Raw genomic sequence first — 21436 nt, 5'->3', positions numbered from 1 at the left:
CCTTTTTGTTGCTGTCCTTGCACTACAGGTCATCTAAGAAAAACAAAGACTTTGAGGAGACAGTAACTTTGGAAAAGACCAAATTTATTAGTGTAACTCAGACTCCTGAAGCTTTTTGTTAGCTTTAGATAAACTTCTGAATACATCTGACTGTGGATTTGTTTCTGATTACTGCCACTGAAAGAGTATTAGGTCAGGATCTTTAAGATGTTAGTAGGTAAAGAGGGAGTAATTACAGCAATCAAAATCTGTGCTGAAGCTCATACAGGCAGCTGACTATCATTATAAGAAAGAATATTGAAAAGCTGTAAACTCATCCTTACATCAGCTCCTCCAATCAGAACAATAAAATGTCAATTATACATTATCGTATCAGCACTAATAACCCAGTAATACAAACTATAATATGCAAAAAGTGTTTCTGAAAGTGCTTTCTCTGTTTAGTTTTTTACAGATTTTACACCGTAAATTTGCGTTTCAATGCGGCACATTTTACAGTGGTTTGGTACTTTCACTTTCACCACTGACAGTAGCTTATTGCATTCAGTAAATAGATCATTGAATTTGATCGTTGTCCATACATGCTTTGAATATTATTCCTGCAATGACAAGGGAAGATCTGTGAAATCCAGCATTATAATAACATAAATACCTAGCTGTGTGATATCAAATTAAAAATTGATATCAGACCTTGCTGCAGATACCTCATTGATTGATTAATGTTACAGTGGGCATGTAATCAATCAAGGTGAATCTTATTCATGACATCAAAGATGGATGACAGTGACTGGATGACATCTAATTTTAAATAAATGGCCCATACTGGGCTCGTATATCAGCAAACTGATCCACTGGTGTAGGTGGAACTACCTTGGTGTGCATGAGTGTGTGTGTGGTCTTCCTTATAGGATGATTGATGCTATCTATGAATCAGTCAGACAGGTGGACAAACCTAATTTGAGACAACCCCTCTCACCTCCACCTCCCCAACTTCCCACATCTGGGTAGAGGTCATATTGGGGATTGGGGGGCTGGGAGGGGCTTATAAACTAAGCAAGAAAATGAAGGAGGGATTCGGAGGGACAAAAAGAGCAGGAAGAAGAAAAAGACAGACAGTGTGGGAGATGCTGAGATGAGGAAAAGACTGAGAGGCAGTGAGAGCAGAAGACACATAATCCCTGCGCTCAAAGTGATAAGGACATTCATTAAAAAGTTTGGCAAAGGCAAAGCTCTCACTAACACATCTCATCTCTTTCTTTTGCTCTCCCCGTTCAGACCTCCAGCATAGTGTGTGTGTGGGCATGTGTGTGTGTGTGTGTGAGCACCTCAGACAGCATGGCATACTGCCCCCTCCTGGCCATGCCGATGGTGAGCAGGTCATAGACAGAGGTGGCATCCTGCAGGCTGGCCTGGCGAGCCTCGGCCTGGTCAGGCAAACGGCTGATCACCGCTTCCCCACTGGTCTGGACAAACAGAGACACTGAGTGAAGAAGAGGGTGAGGAAGAGGAGGGAAATGAGGAAGACTATGGAACGAGAAGGTTGTTGGACTGTCATTGCCAGCTGCAGAAACCACCAAGAGATGTGCTGGAGCAGTAAGAAGCATGTATTTCTTTTGTGCTTTGAAAGCAAAAAGGCTGAGGATAGAGTGAGTGTGTGTGTGTCTCACCATGGACTCTGTGATGAGCAGCAGCAACACAGCCTCCTCCACCACGTCCTGAGGACAGAAGCAACTGCCAGGACACAGAAAACAGGAAATAGTACCAAGAACCGAGAGTTTACCACTCACACAAGCACGCACACACATACACCCAGCTTGTCCGAAGCTGGTAGATTGCCGGCAGTGTCTGGTTTCTGCCTCACCTGTGGAGCTGTAACACAACACAGACCACCTTGGACGTATCACTATACAGCGCAGTCTCCGATGTCACACACACTGACTCCTTCATTTCTTCCAACCAACTCTCCCATTCATCACTTTCTTTGCTCCTCTTCCCTCTCCGGTCGTCTCCGTGTCCTATTAAAGGACACATTTACCAGACACCAGCGAGGCCTTTTCAACAGAGCTAAACGATAACAAAAGCCATGAACAATACTGAAGTACAGCTATTCCTCAGGGTGAATTCTCATGTTCCTCCACTCCTTCTAATCTCAGACATGGATTTAGATCTTCACTTATGATAGTGTGGGCAGGATTAGTCATGTGGCGGTGACTAAGTAAGGCTCGCGGGGCCTGAGCAACGAGCGCAGGATCCCTGCAAAGAGGGAAACGCAGAAATGAGGCAACAATGCGGCAATGCAGTTCAGTGTGCTGATGCAGATAACCAGTGTGCTCTGACAGGTCTGGGCAAGAGATTTTTCTGCATCACGTCATGTCATGTTATGCTATGTTGACATGTCATGTGACGTATAAGATTAATATTTTATTCGACAATAGAATTGACTTATTACCTTGGATGACTGAGTTCACAGATGTCACCTGTCTACATTACTCATAAACTGACCTCATATAGTGCCAGCAGGTACAGAATTTCTAACTTATGTTTCCTCTTCAGGCATTAATATAAACTCCTATAAACTCACCTCTCAGTTTTTTACTAGAAAATAATCCCTTCCTGCTTTAAAATGGCTTTTATGCAACTCTACACTGTGTTTTCTTACAGTAGTACACAAGCTCACCTACAACTTTGCTCACACGTTGCAACTACTCTACGCTACATAATGGCAAGTTGTAATATTGGAGGAATTCAACCATACATGTTTAAACCAGAAACAGTTTTGAGAAAGAATAGGGATACAGACAGTTCCATTCTGCAAATTGACAGGATTGGTTGTTATGGATGAAACCCTGGAAGTCTGAATCGGTGTTTTTGAGACTGTCATCTCTATTATTGCCTATTTATTCCACTCATGATGTGTCTTCTAGCATATACAAAGCACATAAAAAACTTGTGATGCATTGGTTTGTTGTGGTCACCTCACAACATGATACATTACAGTTTGAACCTGATGATGGGTGTACAGCAAACCAAGTTCAGTGTAGCCTTTGTGTCACTTGGCTCAACAACACATTAAGTCCTGATCAGAGATAATGGGTATCACTATGATGGTTATCAATTTCCTTTGTTAAATAGGTTTTCTCCATTAGGGTGTGTGTGCTCACATAAAAATGGTCATGTGACACATCATCTGAGTCTTCTTCTACACAAAATATGTTGTCCATTTGCTGCCTACTTCAGTAAAGAGCACATTGTTACAATGAAGACCTAATAAAACTATTTAAAAAATGCATCAATGCAAAAAGAGCTGTTACTGCAAGAGGAGGAATGCAGAACACTGTCAATCATGTCAGTTTATATATTGATTTTACTGTTCTGTTAGCACTTTCAATGCAGTCACTTATTGTTAATGTGACAGCTGCACCCTAGAGCTCTTAAACGTTAAACTTCATATGTTTAAAAAACATACTCAAGAAGTTCCGTAATGAAGGATACTTGGAAAACATGCGAAATTACTGGTTACTGGTGGAATGGTCTCTGTGATAAATACCAATAGACAAATCAATTTTCTAATCTGTGTTCCATTGGCTGCAAACTCTGCAGTGTAAAACAGATTTGACAGCAAATCAAGACAAAGCATAAAAATATATTTATGCATTTTCTGCATCACCAGCGTAGGTTCCCACGGCTATGCAACAAATGAAGTTTGTGCCACTGAAACTACAGAACTTCAGAATCTGTTTCGCTCCTAAAGAATGGTTAGGAAATGATCTGGTGAAAGTGAGGCACTTCTTACAGCTCATTGAAATCCAAAACTTTGAAAAGAACCTCTTCTGAAGCAGATGAACTCTGGAGCATCAGCTACCATGTTGATCTAGCCAGATTAAAAGAGAGCCACCCTTGTGACATTGAAAGCTCTGATTCTATCATAAACATACTTTGCTAACCCATTAATCTCATAGCTTGGTTCATTCCAAGATAATGACAAGATGGTAACTTGGACAAAAATGATGCTCGTGGACTGAAACTCTGATAAAGCAAACTGACACACACAGACGACTCCTTTGTGCAATATTGATAGTTGATACAGTGGAGTAACAAAACACTATAACAGGAGTCATTAACCTCCTTGAGTGTTTAGCTTGGGTAAAGCAATTCCACTTAGTGTGCTGTCTACTGAACAGACTGGATAAAAGGTTTAATAGGATTAAAGCAGACTGAAACGTAAAATGGCTCAGAAAACAAAGCGAGTGAACCAAACTGGAACAGAGATAATACGAACCAATCTGTGCTGTAACGTTGTGGTGGTTTGACAGTGGGGTAGATGGCATCTTTGGAGGCCGCAGCTCCCTCTCTGTGGAGCCAAGCTGAGGGCGGGGGACCCAGCGGGGGCCAGTAGCTGTCCTCACTCACAGAGCTCAGCAACACTTCTGCTAGTTTTCTGGCTGCAGACTACGACATAGACACAAGGCATAAATGGTGTATTTAGTTCATTAATAGAAGACTAACACTGCAAATCCTGGATAGATTGTAATATTACACTTGAATAACAACAATAATGAAAATAGCATGTCATCAGCACTCTAGCAATAATTAAAACAACAGCACCTTTAAATTTTCTCCCACCAGTATGAATGCACTATGTAATATGGAAAAAAAAGCAAATTAATATTCACAGTTTTAGTTTTTACTGTGTTTTCATCTTTTTCTCTTATATTATTCAGAAAATTTGCATGAAAGCCAGTTAAGTTGCATGCAGGGTGTTAGCATACACTTTGTTTCAAATAAATAGATTGCAGCCAGAATTTTATCTTAAAGTAACGGAAAAAAGTACAGTGATAGACTGTACTGTACCATGTGATACTAAAGCTTTCTCTCTCTCTCTCTTTCTCTCTCTCTCTCTGTGTGTGTGTGTGCGTGTGTGTGTGTGTGTGTGTATATGTGTGTATATGTGTGTAAGTGTGTGGGGCGGCTCACCTTCCTGAAGCTCTGAGACCCTCGTGACTCCACCACCCTGAGCACCCTACGCAACTGGTGAGCACCCTGTGCAAGATGACTAACACACACACACACACATAGTAGGTGTATATAACTTTGATCTATAGGTTGTGCAAGTGTAACATTAAACACAAATAAACACGCAGCAGAAGAAGCTGACAGACATGTGATAGAGCTGAAAGGATAGCAGACCCCACACTGTTAATACCATACTGTTTAACATCGATGCAGCCGCACAGAATCATAGGAGGCCCTGGTTCACAATAACACAACAGGGTGACCCTTACTATATAAACAATACAGAGAAGTTTTGCACTGACTGGAGCAAAACGCTTGCAAGTTTTACGTAACAATTAGCCCATCCGGTTTGCTTTATTGATCGTAAAAGTACAAGTAACAATTGAACACCAGAGCCTTCACAGAGGGAAGATTCACTGCAGGGAGAAAGTGAATGTTACAGCCCAACGTTCGTTCAAGCTACTTTTACTTTCCATGTCTAAGACCAACACTGACACCTGCTGGTCACAAATCAAAATGCATCACCACCACGCCAAGGTCAAGTGCCGCTCAGCAGCTTTCGCTTGAGTTAGTCTCCTCCTCGAGCTTGAACAAGAGTAAATTACAGACACAGAACATCTGCACCTGCATCTCAGAGGAAATCTTGTGTTGGAAAGAGGAATCAGCAAACAGTGCAGCCATTAAAAATACTGATGCACAACTACTAACATGTTAAAGGTGAAAAACTTCTCAGGAACACCCAACTTCAGAGGAGAAATCTATTTAAATACTTTTCTGTCCGCTGATGTTTAGGATATTTTACTGTCACAAAGTGTGAATCGTGGGTATTGAAGTTGAGTATTTTTTGTTCTGTCACATCTTTTACCTTCTGATGGTCATGTCAAAATTAGTAAAAAAATACCTCCATGGAACAGGCACAATGAGCGTATAAAGACAAATACTGAATATGTGTGTGTATATGTTATTTGTATGGTTGGTCGACTCACCCTCTTTGCAGCAGACAAAGGTAAGCACTCTGCAATGCAGCCTGCAGGAAGTAGCCTAGATCGATATCAACAGGTGAAAGAAGTAGACTAGCTTTGGCTGTCTTGGTGTGGGGTGTTGTTGCCACGATCTGAAAGCACAAAGTTACAAAATAATGATCATGAGAAAACATGACACTGTGACACTGTCAGTTCATGTCTTAAAATGTAAAAACGCAGATAAGTATATCATGGTCAGATAAAAGCTGTGGAAAAGGTATTCACAACTTTATTTCTGTAAACATTTGAACACCACACTGTAAAACTAATCCAATCAAGTGAAAGTCTTACATGCAAAACTTTACTTAAATGAAATGACAAAGCATTTGCAGTGGCCCATTATTAAAATAATTGGATCACCGACATTCATTAGCATGTAAGCATTACTTTAATGCTGAAGGTGGGTACAAGGGAGCTACAGTGGTATCGGCATCATCATTAGTAGCAGCCAACAAAAGCTTCTAAATGAGCATCAACATCAGTCCAAAGTAAAAATTGATGTGCAGATAATGTCTGTCAGGCTGAACATTTACAGCTGTGTTTGAAAATGTTACAAAATTGTGCACCCTTACTCTATTTCTTTTGTGTATCCTGACATGCACATAATCATTAATTACTACTATATATTACATGTTTGCATGGGAAAATGAGAAATGAATTAATAAAAATAAAACAAACAGGGCAATGGAGAGAAATAAGTGAGTATATATAGTAAACCACAGCACACAAGCAGGAAGGAAATTGATGAACACAATGTTCTGTGACACAGGTGGACTTAAGTAATTGTGATATACACACATATTTCTATTCTCAGTGTTAGTGACACTACATGAATACACACCTAGTTAGTCATTTATTGTATATGTATTGTTTATTTGTTATCTTTCTTCTTGCTGGGGCCTCTTGCCAGGTCATCATTGTAAATGAGAAATTGTTCTCAACTGATCTTACCTGGTAAAATAAAGAATAAATAAATAGAACCGACATAGAAACATGCACAGCCATCATGTCTACTCTATATGTATAAAAGCCCACCCTATCAAGTTCCTGCAGGTAGGACAGAGCTGCATCACAGGCCCTGAGGTAACAGGACAGACTCTCCTCCTCTCGTTCTGAAAGACGAATACGAGACACTGCAGACACTGTCTGGTGGTCCAGAGACAGACCTGGAACATGAGCAGAGACCAGGGTTATGGATTTAACCTCAACCTGATTACATTGTTAGATACAGTTTGCAAGTAGTTTTAAGATAAAACTGTATGAGCTTTGGGTGACTGAAACAAATCATGCTGCATTACTACTCACTGAAGCTTGATATCAATAACAGAAACATTTCAAACTGGACAAATGGAGTTTTGAACATGTAGGTATATGATATACCTATTGAGCTACATTATGGAAATGAAAATGTAAATATTAGCGGTGGCTGCTTCCATTTTGTACATTCTGTTATAATCTGTCTGCAACTGCAATGCTAAAATCCTCAGAGAATCTTCACCAAGATAAGCAATGGTGGTAAAATATGAGATCCCTGCAACAGTGCAGACATCAAGATTGGAGTTGAGTTTGTGAGACATTTTAGTTTTGGCTCCACAGCTTTTCCTGTTTTCATCTCAGTTATTTCAGTTGTTTGGATGCATCACCATATGACAATAAATAGACCTCTATTTGTATTTCACTCGCTTGCTTCATAGCCATAAGTCATGAACTACAAAAGGGCAGAAAGGAAGAAACAACAGAGCTACTTTCAGTGGGCCTAGGTTGTTAGAAACAGTTTTGCTATGAGAAACTTCCACCAGTGTTGGTAACACTGCTATAGGGTTTGGTGGCCACTACTTTGTATCTGTCCACACTGAAATATTTCAGTTATTGCACGCTTTCTGACAAAAATTTCCAGACAATTTAGGGCCACTACAATATTTGGTTAATATTTGTGGATTGAAATGTCTTGACAACTACTGGATGGATTGTCTCCATTAGGATAGATTGTAATACCTGTGGTGACGATATATTAACCTTTTCAATATCAAGTCAAATTAGACATTTTTCCAGATCTTTAATTATCTAGAAAATGTCAGCCTGAATCAGGTGAAGCTTAACCAAGGAGAAAAATATGGTAAAATATGGTAGCTAAAACACTAGCATTTTAGAATGCTAATGATATGGTTGTGGTGTTTTATAATTCACATAATGACATAACCTTAGGACACAAATTATCTTCTAACAGAAGCTTATTTTCTGTCTAGATTTCTAAATTTATTAGGTGTATTTTCCCGTTTTCTCATACTGTGTTGACAGACTGATGCATGAATACAGTGAAAGCAGCGCTGTGGAGGTCCAGGACTTATTGGTGCAAATAATCGCAAGGAAGAGGAACTTTTCTAGACTGCAGGAGGTCTGTGATGGACAGCAGCCTCAGGCCAGACGTCAGGCCAAATCAAATAAGCAGACAGCTGCCAATTGCAAAGACATCATCGTCCAAATATTCACATCTGACTTCATTCCCACAGCAATAAGTAATGCGTTACTCAGAAAAGCATGGGAAGGAGCTATGGAGCCCCACAGGATATGATCTGTTTTCTCAAGTCACCATAACAGTCCACTGTAAATACCATTCAGTGGGATTCAGAACAATCAAAAGTGATCCAAATTTGACAGTTATTGTAATAAAATTCTCCTAAGTTTTACTGGCATGAGGTCATATCCGATTACCAGGAAACAGGGAGTGTAATGACATAATGATGATGATTATGATGAGTGAAACAAGATTATCCAGTGCTCTGTAATGCTCTGTGAATGTGACCTTAAGGCCAGTATTCAGTGTGTCACAATAGACAGAAATGCTTAAGATAACATCTGAGCGAATCCAAAATAATCTGCGATTACAAAATTGCATTTTTTGGACTTGGAACAGCTTGTGTGCATGTGTACACTGTGACTAAGTGTAGATGCTTCCAAGACGTATGACTCTTAATCACTGCAAATAGAGCATCTGTATAGAAATCTGTCAAGACATTGACAAGGGCTAGTAAATGTGTTCCCAGACGGGCTTTACATTGTTTGTTAGTCTGAAAATATCCATCCCAACTCCCAGAAGTGTCTTCAGGACAGTTGGGTAGAAAACACAAAGGTTTGTCCTGGACAGGCCCAGATTGTCTCATTTCCACTCTTTACATCATCAGTGTCATCCACAAGCTGAGGTTAAGACACAAACAAGAACACTAAGAGATTACTGACACAACTTTCTGCCCAATCAAGCTGATGTTTTCCAGACGTGTTACATTTGTTTCCACAGATTGGATTTCAGCAGCTCGCCGCCTCCCTTCCATTTCCACTTCCAAACCCCATACAAGGTCGTTGTGATCTTAGGCCTGTAATAACTCCAAGAAAAGGGCTTAGGAATCGGATCATCAAGGAAATGTATGCAGGGAGTAGTTCAGTCTTGCCTCTGGTGTTTTTCAAGGAAACCTGCCAGTCCACAGCACTGCCTGTGCTTACTGAAGGTCCAGACTGAACAGCAGGGGATGTGCTGTACATGTAAACTGTGAAGCAGTAAAGTGATTGACCTCAAAGTCTGAAATCCCATTGAAAGATAACATAACCCTTCATCTGACGTACTGTAGGACAATAGTCTGTGATATTTTCGTTAAAAGCTTGTTAAACCCTAGTTGAGTGATGTGAGGCCTTTCTGCTCTCTAAATGTCTAAAGTCTCTGAATGAAGAAAGAGTCTCCCATCTACTAAGTAGTTTTGACACTCATAGTTTTCATAAGTACTGTTGATAGACTTGTGAGGACACAAGATTGTTATGTTAGTCAGTATTTGTCTCATTTGTAAAACACCTCCATTTACAATGTCAGTATTTCCCATTATAATGCTGAATACATTTCTGTCCTCCAAAAACTTTTGGTAACTGCTAGCGAGCACATAGTTTTTAAAAAGGCACATCTGTTCCAACATTCAGATTTGTTGGATTAACAAATAGACAAGTTCTAACCTGTGTGAAGTATTTCTTGTAATTGCCACAGTGCAACTATTTGGAGGATTATTATCACTCACCAGGAGAGGTTTCATTAATAAGGGCATCTCATCACTCAAACAAATATAGAACCAAATGCAGATGATTTTTTGGACAGATAAATGGGCCCATGCAGATAGCTTTCACAGTTACATTCAGGTGACAGAACATTCAGGAGCTGAGAGGTACACCTACAATTAACCAAAGGATCTAGAAGCGTGAAGATCTACTGAACATAAAAGACATATAAAGTGACTTATTTTAGCACCTGTTCCTCAAAGTGTTTGAGCAAGAATAAATACTTGTATGCAAACATCTAGCTACCCCTGAGCATAGCACATAGATATAAATACAAAGACAATAAACTTTAAAAATCAGCATTCTGTTTAAGGTTAATCTGCTGTTACTTTGATTTTCCAGCTATCATCACAATCAGTCACTTCCTACTGACAGTCCTTGACCTCTAAGAGTCATCACGAGTTAATGAACTTCTGAGAATTTTTACACATTTATGTTGACACTCAGACAGGCAAAATTTATCCCATCAGTTTCATTAAGAAGAAGAGTCTGGTATGTGTGGAAGTTCTGCCATCACTTTGTATTTTTTGGACATGAAATATAATAATCATATTGAGTCCCACGTTATACATTTAAATATTTTCATGTCTGTTGATTAGTGTTGGTCCTAAAACCTGCACCATGACCCATGAACATTATAAACTGTGTGATACACATAAGTCTGAGTACGGCTTTGAAATGGTTAATATGAATGGCATTATGTGAAGGGTGGCCAAGGATGCAAGAGTGGCTGTTGGGACAAACCCCAAACCTGATGCAATCAGTCCTCTTCTTTATTGCACTGCTGTCGCCAAATGGAACAATGTGAAAGCAATAAACTTGTCGGTTACATCACCAGCATACAGTCATATGAAAAACTATTGGCTTTTTTACCGATCTGACAAAGAAGCATTTGATCCTGATTGAACCAGTGCCTGCAGATAAAGGTGTTAAACTGAAAAAAATGACACATAAAACTGACATTTTATAGTCATTTCATAAATTAAGCAAATTATAAAAACAGATCAGTCACATTTATGACACCTTTAAAAACATCAGATTAGAATCAAGGGTTCCACATCACGTGACAATCATCAGACCTTCCTTAGAGACTACTTTGCCATTATGTGTTGCGTCATCATGACAAGATCTAAAGAGCTCCCAAAGGCCTTCAGGAAAAAAGAATGTGGATGCCTATGATTCTGTCAAGGGAGTCAAAACATTATCTCCAAATTATTTAATCTAAATCATTCCATGACTTGAAACAACTGCCATTTCATCCAGGACTGGCTACCCCAGCAAATTCAGGCCAGAAGCAAAACATCTGTGGCAAAAAACTTTCTCCAAGAATCCAAAAGTTCCATCACAGCATCTGCTGGTAACTCTGCAACTGTTGGTGTCCAAGTGCTGCATCTACAATCAGAAAGAGACTGTGCAAACTTGACTTGCAGAACTGGACGATCTAACGGGAAAATGATCCTCAGCACACTGTCAGATACACTGAGGAATTGCTCAAAACGAAGAAACTGAGGGTCATGGAATGACCTTGTCAAGAAAATAAAGCCCAGATTTGAATCCCAGTGAAATGATTTGGGGGGAATGTGAAACAGGCAATACAGGCAAGAAAACCCTTAAACATCTAGAAACGGAAGAGTGGTTAAAAACTTCAGCCAGGGAATGTCACAGACTGGTGGACAATCATGTAAAACGACTGCAAGTTATTTCTGTTAAAGGAGCCAAAAGAGACTTCTGAGGCCACCTTTTTCTGTCAACACAGTTTTAAAGAGGATCAAACATTTGCTGGCCCAAAAATGTCAAGAAGTCTACATGTTTCCACTTTTTCATATGACTGTATATTTGTGTCTGTGCTAGTGGGCTCAAGTCCCAGCCCAAATTATTCACTTCTTTTCCCATGAACCCTCTTGCTTCCTGCCATGTCTATCATTGCCCTCTTTCCTGTCTGGTACTGCTGAGTGTAATTGTTATTGTGACATTTTGTTTTAACTTACCTTTAACTGTCTACCAATGTAAAAAGTATTGTATTTTTTGGCTCACAATATGAATGACATAAATCTACCCACTATAATGTACAGTAAAAAAGAGACCTGTGCATTTCATACATTCAACACTGTTCTCACCAAGGTGACTGCTGAGATCTGCTGAGTCCAGTGGGGCAAGAAAAGAGCTGGCAGACGATCAGATGAGATATAAACAAACTAGTATCTGTAGTATATCTGCAGTAATCCCTTACTGCACATGAAGACTACACATGCAGAACTCTACTTCATGCAACAGGTATGAATTTAAGATCATATTTTTATCACTCACCTTTATGTTTTCTTTCAAATAACTTTGTTGAACACTGAGGTTTGTTATATCCTTGAATATGTTTTCCCTTAGTCCACCAAGGAGGCGGCGCCTCAGCAGAGTTATGTGACGATCGGCATTGGCTTGTCTGTCTGTTAGCAATATTACTCAAAAACGGACGAACGGATTTGGATGAAATTTTCAGAGAAGGTCAGAAATGACACAAGGACCAAGTGATTAGATTTTGGCAGTGATGTGGCTTATAGTCTGGATCCATGGATTTGTTAAAGATTTCTTTGTCATTGCGTGATAACAGCACAGCGTCACTGTAACTATGACTACAAGTGAACACTACGTCAGCTGCCTGCTGATGATAACATGATTACGATAGACTGCAGAACGCAAGTTTTTTTAAAGATTTCATCCATCAGAAATCATACAATGACTGAGCAGCCTTGGCAGAGTATTGCACTCTCTGAGTGCTTTTCCTGTTTCGGTGATGCTACATTCCCAAAAAATATTCCCATGAAGAGTGCAAGTGATGTTGGTACCAACTTTAAGAACAATTGTTAACCATAAAATTACGACAGGTACCTTTAATCACAAACGCCTCAGCCAGCAAGCGTAGGTGGTAGATCGGCTGGTCGTCCTGCGTCAGCTCCTCCAGTCCCACTCTGGCACACATTCCCTGGGCGTCCCGGTAGCGACCCTGCACATAGTGCACTTTGGCCATCAGCAGCAGAGCCTCGTTCAAGTACCTCGGCTGAAATAAATAAAAATAAAGGGCTGGAAATTACTGATGCCAAACAAAGAGGTTGAATTAGTAGAAAAACTTTCAGTGCTTTGGGCCTTAATCATGTCAGCATTTTGAAAGTTTGTTGAAGTGTAGAAAATTATAAGAGGAATCTATAGGAACCCAGATGAAACTGACTGTGAGACGGCCTCGGCTCAGGATGGTGTTAAAGAGGCCTTTTGCCCTGCACAGTTTGGGCTGCGTCTTGTCCATCAAAGGCACGGAGCTCCATAGTAGATCCATGTTTTCCTGCAAGCACTCCTCCAGCAGTGCCTCGGCCATCAACAGTGTCCCGTAATCATCTAGGGGGTTGGTATTGAAAAAGTGAAAGTGAGTTTTTTGTAGCAGGTCTCAGCTCAAGGTAACAGGTCATTTGTTTCTGTAGCCAAAGCAAACCTTTCTCAGTCCATTAAAAACAGCACCGCCAGCACAGAGAGGGCAGTTCAAATATGTCTCAGATCTGAAGTCTACTTAGAAACTACAGTTTCCATTTCCCTCATACTTTCCTTAAATAGCTTCAACATTGCAATCATATGATAAACACTCCTATCCCCCTACTCTGAATCGAGATATTACAGATGTGGGAGAGAAACCTGGTCTGACTGAGTCTCATATTCAGCCAGTGTCCAGTAGGAACACTCAAATTCTGTGTATACATACACTCGATTAAAGCTTTCCTGTTTAAATTTTGTCATTCTGTGTGTGTGTGTGTGTGTGTGTGTGTGTGTGTGTGTGTGTGTGTGTGTGTGTGTGTGTGTGTGTGTGTTCAGGGGCCAACTCTGCAAGCAGTGTTTATGCCCTGATATACTTTACATATTTGCTAGTTCGTTTTATCAGCAGAGCCAAGGCTAAACCTATCACTCTTGAGAAGGTGGGGGATAAACAGCAGCTCGTGTCTCAGCCTATGACCACAGTAAGAGCTTTTTAACAATTTCACAGAAGTTGGAGCTTAGACTTTGTTAAGAGTCAACGCTGCAATGAAGTAACCAAAAGGTTACAGTATCTGCACATACTGATCGAGCAATAAAAGAAAATTTAACTGAGTCCACTCACACTCAGTTTGTCTCTGAACATCTTTAATCCTCTGACCATCGATCATTCTCTCTGTTCTCCTGAAGCCATCATATAATTAACTGTTATAATTTTATAAATGTAATTACATCTCCTGTTATCAACCTCCTCTTCAATTTCCTTTGTTTTCAATAAACATTTTGACCTTTGAGTGAATGAGAAGAGAAAACTAGACATGACTTTTACTGTATATGAATACACGGACCAATAAAAATCTGTATTTTTAAATTAACCCTCTGAACCCCAAAAACATCTGTTGGGTTTGAAAGTCATGTTTCATCTTTTGTTTTGTTTTTAAATCACCCCACTCCACAGCACACTTGAGAAGCAATGACTGACTCAGCTGTGACCAACACTTTGGTGACAAAAATTCATTGACTTCTCAGGTATTTTTTTTTGGCAAATCATCCATCCACTATATATACACCACTTAATCCTTATTAGGGTAACAGAGGCACTGGAGTCTATCTCAGATGACTTAGGGTGAAGGCAGGGGACACCTGGACAGGTCACCAGTCCATCACAGGGCTACATATACAGACAAACAATCAAACTTACATTCACACCTACAGACAATTTAGAGTTACCAATTAACCTCAGCATATTTTTGGAGTGTGGGAGGAAGTTGGAGTACCCGGAGAAAACCTACGCATGAACAGGGAGACCCAGGGATCTTCTAGCTGCAAGGTGACCATGCTAACCACCAAGCCACCCTGCAGCCATGGAAAATCATTAATCAGAAACTTTTTTTTGGCTGTGTTCATGATTTACGGCATTATAACGGTGTCAAACTGAATAGGATCCATTTCTGAGTTGTCTCTATTTCCATCATGGTTGTGCTGTTTGTCCAGAGCTAAGGGATTTTGTTTTGCAGTGAAAAATATTTGAGGCTCAGAGGGTTGATACTTTGGATGGGGTCACTAATGGTGGTAAACCCAAAGAGATCAAGCATTTCTATTAGAATTTCAGGACGTTTCAGTTTATTGCTTGTCCAGCCAAGATTTTTATTTTTTGGAGGGTGGGAGGTTTGTTTTGTTTCAGTGAACCCCTGCAACGATTTTCCCCAAAAAGCTCTACAGACCCACTGTACACTACCTCAGACAACACTTAACCTCAGTTTGTGGCCCTCATGTGTTAGCATACACTCCCCTCACAGTGCTAGCAATAACTGCTTTTCTTAAAGCTAATTAATGGGCAATGTTCTCTCCATGAGGTCATTTCAAATACTTAGGATTGTTCTAAAGGTACTTTCAAAACTCTTGAAGACTCACATAACCATTAAAATCTTGTTTTTGTTGTTAGGTAGATGTTTCTTTTTTAATCATTAAAGGGTAAAAGAATCTTAACATTATTATTAAGAACAATAGTAAGTGTTTTAGCCCTATGTGTATGCTGATATGTGAGGGCCACAAACTGAGGCTAGCAAACAACAGGCAGATAGCAGTTAGCTGCTAGCTAGCTAGTAAAAACAGTAAAGCATTTGGCAGCTAAGTAGCTAAATATTTGGTCAGTGGAGATAAATGCAAAACTAAAAAGGATATCAAATATTAGACTTAGTCATTTGGATAGAAATACAACTCCAAATGAGCATGAACAATAAACTCTTCACAAATGCTGGTTGAATAAGCTGGTATTTGCTAACACGTTAGCTACATCAAATTAGAAGTTGTATGTCGGAGCTGTGGTTACAGTTTGTTTTTGCTGCTCTCCTGTGGCCAAAAAATGTTACTGCTGCTTGTCCTGTCACCAAAACCACGTCCTGCACTGCAATATCTGTAGTATTTTTACATAGTTAGATATTTGTTTTTTGTTTTGGTAAATTTAGTTGCATTAAGATAAGGGTTAAGAATGCAGTTAAAGAGTCTTTAAGTTAGGGGTGTCAAACATAAGGCCCGCAGGTCAAAACCAGCCCACCAGAGGGTCCAATCTGGCCCGCAGGATGACTTTGCAAAGTGAAAAAAATACAGAGGTGAAAAGAATACTTCCTGTGAAAATATTTGAAGACACTGAACATCGTGCAACATAATGTTATTCAGCAGCTTCAGTATGACAGAATTTGGTTTGGTTGAACCCTATTATTGATGCAATCCCACAACTTTTAAGCATTTTTTTTTATGTATAAATTTTCTATATTTACAATGCAGGGGGAGAACTTAACCTTCTTCCTTAACAGTTGGTGTGTCAGGGTTACTACACAGATGCGGAAATCAATGGGAATTTAAAATAATTTCTAGATCTTGACAAGTTGCAAAACATTATATTGCTCAGTTCCAGATACCTGCAACTAAATGTTTTGTGCCTTTGTAGACACACTGTGATCTGTAAGTTGTAATACACAAATGATAAACTGAGGCTTAATATTGTTGAAATTTCCCTTATTTTGCTTAAGAAAATTCAGGTTGTTCATAATGTTTTGTAAAAGATAGTTCATTAAGGGCGAACATTTTCAGAATGTACTTTGTTGCACTAAAACAAAGGGAAAAAATTGGTGTTGTCATTATTTAGCAACTATTATGTTATGATTTTACTGGTTTACTGTAATTAAAATAAGTCTGACACCTCAGCTTTAAGTCTTCAATTTGTTTTCATGCTCATTGTAGACAGATTTTTTTGTTATAAAGGGGAAGATTACAAAAGTTTACTCTTATTTCTGCTCCCTTTCATTCAGAAGCTTGGAAACTTTTGTTTTTGTATTGTAATGAATTGCTTTTTTTTCTTTTGTCACTGAATGAAATAAACTTAACACTGCCAAGTATTTAATTCTTGTGATGAAACACTGAATCCTTTATATGCTTATTAGTTGTTGTTTTTTTTGTGAAGTTTTAAAAAAAATGTTACATTTAAAAGCACCCTGTGTGCACTAGTGTTGCATCTCATGATTATTTCGTTATTGATTATTCTGTTGATTATTTTCACAATTGTTCAAGGTGTTGGGTCTTTAAATGTTGGAAAACAATGAAAAAGGACCAAAAGACCAAGATGACATCATTGAATGCCTTGTTTTTTCCACACTCACAGACATTCAGTTTATTGACATAGAAGAGGAAAGAAATCAGAAAATATTCACATATAAGAAGCTGGAATCAGACCTTTTGGATGTTTTTTTTCTTTTAAAAAAATTACTTAGACCGATTATCCGATTATCAAAACAGTTATGACTACTTTAAGTGTTCACAACTAATTAATTATTTGATAATCATTGCGGCTCCAGTGTGCAGTCAGACACCAAAGACAGTGTAATAGACTAGAAAACATGTAAGTAAACAATACGTGCTTAAAAAAGCACATATTGCACATATGATGAGGAAGATAATGCACAAGCTACAATGTGGTTATTAGACTTTAAGGACACGTGATGGATTTTGGTCAGAAAAAAACTGGATGGGAACATACATTTTGGGTTTGCAAGGAAGCTCCACAGGTACCTTGAAATATAGTGGGTCTAGAAATACTGAGAGCAGTCAGTAAAGTTATTTTAATCTAATTATACAACTCCCTTGGGGGAATTGTAGATAATGGATGGATGGATTCCCCCCGGGTTACTAAAATCTCTAAATTCTCCTAAAAATACAGAGGACTTGATGACAGTGAGATTAATAAATAGTGGTGGGCTTTAACAGTCTATGCACTGTGAGGTCCAGTGACATCACATCAAAATTCATCACAATGTCACCTAACTGTAAATGATTCAAAGAAAAAAAACACCTGAAACTAAAGGGAGCTAAGTGCACCACCTACTGCTGCTTTTTGACAGTTTTACAGTTGGGTGGAAGTTTAACTGCTTATTGCTTTCGCTACCGGGACGTTCCTCTGTCTGTAATCTAAACTCTCCTGATGCACCGTGTACACCTGCTGTCAGATCAGCTAATGTGAACCACGCATGCACACAGTAACACCACATTAATTTAACACCTGAGTGCGTGTGCAGGCAGCTCTGCAGCATCAGCCAGTCGTGAGCACAATAACAGCAGAATATAGCAGCCAGGTCACCTGAACCCATATTTACACTGCTGAGTTGAGGGGTGGAGGCAGGTGCATTAGTGACTTACCAGAGTAATGCTTTATGAGGCAAAGAATGATAAGTGTGTTTGCATTTCTTTGAGAACGTGTACAGTGTGGAAAGATGTCAAGGGTATAAACAGAGGCAGGTAATGGTCTGTTGGAACATTTTAGTTTTGCATGAGCTATAGCAGGTGTTGTTTCTGCATGTGGAAGGTCATACAATAGCTCTGATCATGTACACACTCCTTCATTGTGTGTACTGTAAGCTAGTAAATGACATTTTTTGTTATTAGAGCCATCTGCAGCTCCTCTGTGACCCCTGCTCTGGCCTACTGGGACACATATAAGCAACTTATTGTTATTTGTGCATAGATCTGTTCAGGAAACCTTCAGCTACAGTGAACCTCCCTATCTTGTTGAGAGTCCAAGGTCCAGGTTGTGTGCAGTGTGATTCCTGCACTGCAACAAATACCAATACAGGACAAACACTGTGGATTCTTGCAGTCTTTCCTCCCCCAAATCATTCAATAATGAATCATCCAATTGTTAATAATCAGTGATTCCTTAGTGTTCAACAGCAAATCAACTCATGTCAAAACATTTACTATATCAGGGATTTTTTTTAAACTACTGACTGGCAACAACTTCCTGAAACTTCCAGTAAAAACAAGTTGAATTTTAACAACCTCTGGCAGAATCCCACAGATTTCAGTCTGATCATGAGAGCCCTCTGGATTTTTAACCCCCCCCCCCCCCCCCTTTTTTTTTTTTTTTTTTTTTTTTTTAACACTGTACAGATCAGTGAGCAGTAAGAACATCCAGAGAGCGACTAGGAACACCTCAGCTCTGACCTCTCCAGGTAAACCCAGCCGCCTGTCACTCACCGTCCTCGTGGAAGCGCGCAGCCGTCATCTGCTCGATGATCGCCGGCATCTTGTCCCACTGACACTCGGCCCGGCAGCGCTCCAGATCCGCTTCCAGACGGATCTGGGTGAAGGAGACCCGGGATGCCATGGCCGCTCTGTCCCGGTGGTGACTGTACTCCCCGGACACGATGGGAGTGACCGCGGACTAGCAGGAGAAATAAACGTGTGATCTTTGAGTGCGTTGGAGGAGTGGGGTGGGTGGGGCGGTGGGGTGGAGGTTATTTACAGGCACACAAAGTCATCAGCAGCACACAGTATGCTGGAAATACCGGAATACGAGCATTTAATTCTCAGTGAGTGTGCTGCATTATTGTCACAGCATTTCTATAAGGAAACACTGACCTGTAATATTATGGATCTGCACTGAGGACAAATTCAAACACATTTCTGCAAATGTTGTGTCTAGTCTGTCACATTACCGGAGTTTATTGTGCATATTTGCACAACCAGTCACAAAAACTGTTTCTACACACAGACCATAAATCTGATGAACTATTTAATCGTCCTACAGTGACAAAAACAATCTTTTTTTTAAAATCCCCTACCCTGGACCAGTGTATATACTGTAAAATAAATTCCTGTTTCCTGCTATCCACACTGCTCTCCGCTCACTGCACCTACTTTATTTACACTACCGTTCAAAAGTTTGGGGTCACCTAGAAATGTCCTTATTTTTGAAAGAAAAGCTGCTTTTTTTCAATGAAGATAACATTAAATTAATCAGAAATACAGTCCAGACATTGTTAATGTGGTAAATGACTATTCTAACTGGAAACGTCAGATTTCTAATGGAATATCTACATAGAGGTACAGAGGAACATTTCCAGCAACCATCACTCCTGTGTTCTAATGCTACATTGTCTTAGCTCATCATGTTGAAAGGCTAATTGTTGATTAGAAAACCTTTGTGCAGTTATGTTAGAACATGAATAAAAGTGTAAGTTTTCATGGAAAACATGAAATTGTCTGGGTGACCCCAAACCTTGGAATGGTAGTGTATGTAGTGTCCGTAACCCATATTTATTGCTAATAACTGCATATATTGCTTTCACCATAATCTGCAGAATCTGCACTAAACTTTGATTCCCTTTATATATGCTCTTTTGCACATACGTGTGCTCATTTTCCTTTCTTGAACATGGCTGATTAGATGCATGTGCGTTTCTTCTGTAAGTACTTTGCAGGCAAAATAAAACAACTGAGTCAACTTCCTTGTATGTGTACACTCACTAGACCAATAAAAACGATTCAGATTATTTTTTGTCATGCATACTATCATCCCTACATTCCCATGTATAAGTGTATGCATTAACCCTTCTGTTGTCCTCATTTACAGGCACCAAAAATATTGTTTCCTTGTCTGAAAAAATCCAAAAATACAGCAAAAAAAATTCCCCAAATTTCTGAAAATTTGCAAACCCTTCAGGAAGAAAATTCCAAAAATTCCTTAAAAGTTTTATTTAAAAAAAAATAAAAATAAATCCACCAAATTTGGCGAGAAAATTCTTGTAAATATTTTCAAAAAATTTGTAAAAATCTTCCAAAAAAATCCTAAAAATATCTAAAGTGATTACATATATATCAGTAAAACTTCTAATATTTTCTTCAAGAACATTCACCAAAAAATCAACCAAAATCCAGCTGGATTTTGGTTGATTTTTTGGTGAATGTTCTTAAGAAACATTATTAACATTTCTTTTTTCCACCACAAAATGTTCAAAGATTTCCCAAAAATGTTGAAAATGTGGACATCAGAAGTTTCACTGTGAAAATGTATTTTTTTCCCCACATTTTCAAACTTTAAAACTGGTCAATTCTGACCCACAGGACGACACAAGGGTTAAAGACTTCTGTCCCTGATTTAAATGAGTGTGGCATTTTGAGATGGCTTGATCTGTAGTTGTTTCAAGGAAGAGTAGTCTTCCCTCTTAAGACCCATGTCCCTAATCTTTTTCTGTTAACACTTTAACTGGATCAGGTAGGGCTTAAGAAACAGCAGTGCGAAGAAAGCTGTGGTCCTGCTGAAGCAAAGTGTGCAACCAAATAGAGACAAGCTCCATGTAAACATACAGGCTGTATATACAGTGCTGCTTTCTTCTTTTAATTCATAAATGAGTTCACTGGAAAAAAAAAACAACTCTATTTGTAATTGCTTGGCTTGCTCCCTGATCTGGATTCAGCACATTGGCAGGCCAACACTGGCTAACCTCCTGGCTCAGTTACAAAAT

The 21436-nt window shown here is 39.3% G+C and overlaps 1 protein-coding gene across 1 annotated transcript in view; it reads right to left on the bottom strand.

Annotated features, from left to right (window-relative positions):
- Positions 1 to 21436, bottom strand: part of ttc7a (tetratricopeptide repeat domain 7A) — a 64831-nt gene that overhangs the window by 42938 nt on the left and 457 nt on the right. The window contains exons 2-10 of the mRNA XM_035951983.2: positions 19167 to 19353; positions 13348 to 13511; positions 13011 to 13179; positions 7071 to 7201; positions 6000 to 6127; positions 4975 to 5053; positions 4280 to 4449; positions 1668 to 1731; positions 1326 to 1463 (exon numbers count right to left, since the gene is read on the bottom strand). Coding sequence (XP_035807876.2) covers positions 1326 to 1463; positions 1668 to 1731; positions 4280 to 4449; positions 4975 to 5053; positions 6000 to 6127; positions 7071 to 7201; positions 13011 to 13179; positions 13348 to 13511; positions 19167 to 19353 — 1230 coding nt within the window. The remainder of the gene's footprint in view (positions 1 to 1325; positions 1464 to 1667; positions 1732 to 4279; positions 4450 to 4974; positions 5054 to 5999; positions 6128 to 7070; positions 7202 to 13010; positions 13180 to 13347; positions 13512 to 19166; positions 19354 to 21436) is intronic.

This window comes from Amphiprion ocellaris, chromosome 16, assembly GCF_022539595.1.
Source record: "Amphiprion ocellaris isolate individual 3 ecotype Okinawa chromosome 16, ASM2253959v1, whole genome shotgun sequence".
Taxonomy (NCBI): domain Eukaryota; kingdom Metazoa; phylum Chordata; class Actinopteri; family Pomacentridae; genus Amphiprion; species Amphiprion ocellaris.
This window is presented reverse-complemented; position numbering and strand designations above follow the sequence as displayed.